General features: G+C 51.9%; 1 protein-coding gene across 1 annotated transcript; it reads right to left on the reverse strand.

The window, feature by feature from the left end:
* Positions 1-10: 10 nt before the first annotated feature.
* Positions 11-1,045, reverse strand: ENH_00045710 (hypothetical protein; the record flags this gene model as incomplete). Its single annotated transcript, XM_013580980.1, has 1 exon — positions 11-1,045. A coding segment is annotated over one exon (1,035 nt), but the record flags the coding sequence as incomplete, so codon positions are not given.
* Positions 1,046-1,184: the final 139 nt, after the last annotated feature.

The raw sequence follows: 1,184 nt of genomic DNA on the forward strand, positions 1-1,184 counted from the left end.
ACTGACGCACCTGCGTTTCGTTCTCCAGCACCTCAGGCCACTGCCGGATGGCTGCAATTTTATCTTCTGCTGGTTTAATCCCCGCAGCGGAAATGGTATAACCCAAATACGTAATCGTTTGCCTTGCAAACTTGCATTTGCGGAATTTTGGGTAGAACTGATGTTGAAGAAAAATGCTGAGAACTTGTCGCAAGAGAGAAACGTGCCCCGAGAGATCAGGGCTATAGATGAGGACATCATCTAGATACGCAATAACGCCTTGTCCCAGTAACGGTTGCAGGTAGGCATTAATATTGGCCTGGAACGTAGCAGGAGCACCCTTAAGGCCGAAGGGCATCACTCTGTACTCAAATAGTCCAAGAACTGACCGGAAAGCTGTCTTCCACCGGTCTTCCTTAGCCATGCGTATTTGATGGAAGCCTGCTTCTAGGTCTAGGGTGGAAAAGTACTGGGCGCCTCCCAGCATCTCGAGAATGGTTTGGATGGGAGGTAAGGGAAATTCAGGGGCTGTCGTAAGGGCATTTAGGGCCTGATAGTTTACAACCATACGCATTTTGCGCTCCCCGGAGCCATCATCGTGCTTGTCCACCATGATTGTAGGCGAGCAAATAGGCGAGTAGGTCGTTCCGATCCAACCATTGTCCGACAACTTTGCTATCTCCTGTTTGTGGAATGTGAGCTGATCTGGGGTCATACGGTATATTGCAGATTTCGCCGGAAGTTTTCCAGGCACAAGTAGAATATGGTGATCATGAGGGCGTTTCGGCGGTAATCCCTTAGGTAAGTTATCGGGAAATACCGCTCGGTACTCATGCAACACTTGTGCTATCTCCCGTGGAATATCTTGCGCCTCTGTCGAATGTATCCATGCGTCGAACAGAGTGTGCTCGAGTTGTGCCTGAGGCCAGGGGGACTCCTCGTCACTCTCCGTTTCCCCCGAAACGGTTATGGCCGAAGGAGTATGCCAACTGGAGGACGCGGGGTGAGTCCCGATTAGCGCGCAGCAAAGCGCGCCTTGCCACTCATCTGAGAGCCTTAGGGGCATTGCCGGACCGGCTTCGGGTAAAGCCAGTATGAGGTGCAAACCGTGCATAGGAGCCTTTAGATCCTTTGTGTCCGCAGCCGCTTGACGAACGAGCGACGTTATCCGCGCCTTCGCCTTCTTCTTCGCGTGGGGTTTATAC

Source organism: Eimeria necatrix, genomic scaffold (genome assembly GCF_000499385.1).
Source record: "Eimeria necatrix Houghton genomic scaffold, Enh_scaff3463, whole genome shotgun sequence".
Lineage (NCBI taxonomy): Eukaryota > Apicomplexa > Conoidasida > Eucoccidiorida > Eimeriidae > Eimeria > Eimeria necatrix.